This window comes from Egretta garzetta, unplaced genomic scaffold (genome assembly GCF_000687185.1).
Source record: "Egretta garzetta isolate BGI_Z169 unplaced genomic scaffold, ASM68718v1 scaffold21, whole genome shotgun sequence".
NCBI classification, from domain to species: Eukaryota; Metazoa; Chordata; class Aves; order Pelecaniformes; family Ardeidae; genus Egretta; species Egretta garzetta.
Window position 1 is genome coordinate 1,772,051 of NW_009258668.1, and position 1,710 is coordinate 1,773,760.

Genomic DNA, 1,710 nt, shown 5'->3' on the forward strand with positions numbered 1-1,710 from the left:
CCTATGAGGAAAGGCTGAGAGAGTTGGGCTTGTTCAGCCTGAAGAAGAGGAGACTGAGAGGGGACCTCATCAACACCTACAAATATCTCAAGGGTGGATGTCACGAGGACTGAGGCTCCCCCGAGGCAGAGCTCGCAAACCCTCCTGGCAAATCGGGGCTTCTGTGCCTGCGCCGGGGTCCCACCACCCCGGGGCCTGGCTCCCGGCAAGCCCTGAAGCACTGGAGGCGGGGGGCAAGGGGATGTGCCAGCCCCAGGCAGGAGAGAAGCAGCAGCATTAAAGCAGCCATTTGATTGCCATTTGATTGCCTGCCTGTAACTACCTGCTGTGGCCACCGAGCTTCTAATGCAGCCCTGGCCACCAGAAGCGTTGTGGGACAGAGAGACCTCAGCCCATTTAGCAGCCATGGGACATCTCGAGCATCTGAAGTGCTGTTAGCGGTCTACAGGCAGACATCACGTGCCTCTCCGGGCATTTAGATCGTGGTAATGGGATATAAGTATCTAATAGCTCAGAAAACGCTTCTGTACACAGCTCCACAAGAGACCTAAACCCTCACTAGGTCTGGGCATCCAAGCAGAAGAGCCTATCTCCACACCCAAAAAGCACTTTTTCTTCCAAGTTCCCCTGTGAGAGCCACCTAAATCTGCTTTGCCAAAGAAAACATACTATCGTAGATAACTTTAATATTTACCTGGTTCTTGGAAGTGCTTTTCATTTGGCAGGGTTCTGGATAAGATGAGGATAAGTGCTTCTTTAAATTGGTCAAAGTGGACCTGGGGAAAAAAAAAAAAGGAAGAAAGGAGGAAATCAACTGGTGCAGATAATTAAATATCAGGGCAATAATCCAGCAGGAAGATGGGCAGTGACACAAATATCTCAGACCACCACACTGAGCTGAGAGCCTCAGCAAGGGGTGCAAAGGAACCTCAGCTCATTCAGTTTTGGGGCCCAGAGAAATGACATCCAGCAACGTGGAGACACAGCCAATGTCTCTGAATGTGGGGAAAAAAGTGACTGTTACCACAGTGACCCCAAGCCACTGCTTTAGGATGTTAGGTGTGGTTTTCCATCAAGCAAGAAGCCAAAAATCATGTGTCCAGAGGACGCGGGAGCATCTCCATCACTTGAGATGACCTGACCAGGCTCAGTGGCTCCTTCGGTGGGATACCAGTCCTGACCAGTGTCGAGATGCTCAGTTATGGAAATGCTCCGCTGCCCTAATTAAGCTTCAGAAAACACTTTCCAAAGCGGATGGCAGAACCTCGCACCCTTTCCAGGGCAGCCCTGCCCCAGCTCCTGCCTGCTGCAGCTCCACAGGGGCTAGGCTGGAATTAGCAGGTCTGGAGTGTGGCTATGGGAAAAAACAAGGAGGGATGAGCCTACCGCTGGGTTGGGTTTTTTTGTTCCCCCTTCCCCCCTTTTCCATCTGTCTCATCCTGGAAAGCCTCCTGCCTCACCGCCACGCACAGAGGCTGCAGCATCCTTGGCAGCCGTGCTGGGGAATGCCAGCAATTCCAGCCAGGGGGGACGGAAACCCGGGGACAGCTGGGGAAGCTATTTGGCATGGGTCAGTGGTGAGGCAGAGCTGGCTGCTGCAGGGTTTTTTTGTTGGGTTTTTTTTTTGGGGGGGGGTGAGGGCCTAAATAAATCTTAGAAAAGCCAGATTCTGCCCCCCCTGCTCGGGCCCTGTATTTCAGAAACTCCGCT

The 1,710-nt window shown here is 52.7% G+C and overlaps 1 protein-coding gene across 2 annotated transcripts in view; it reads right to left on the reverse strand.

The window, feature by feature from the left end:
- Window positions 1-1,710, reverse strand: part of NIN (ninein) — a 67,756-nt gene that overhangs the window by 57,581 nt on the left and 8,465 nt on the right. For both annotated transcript variants that reach the window (XM_009648631.1, XM_035888424.1), the window contains exon 2: window positions 695-776. In XM_009648631.1, coding sequence (XP_009646926.1) covers window positions 695-776 — 82 coding nt within the window. The remainder of the gene's footprint in view (window positions 1-694; window positions 777-1,710) is intronic.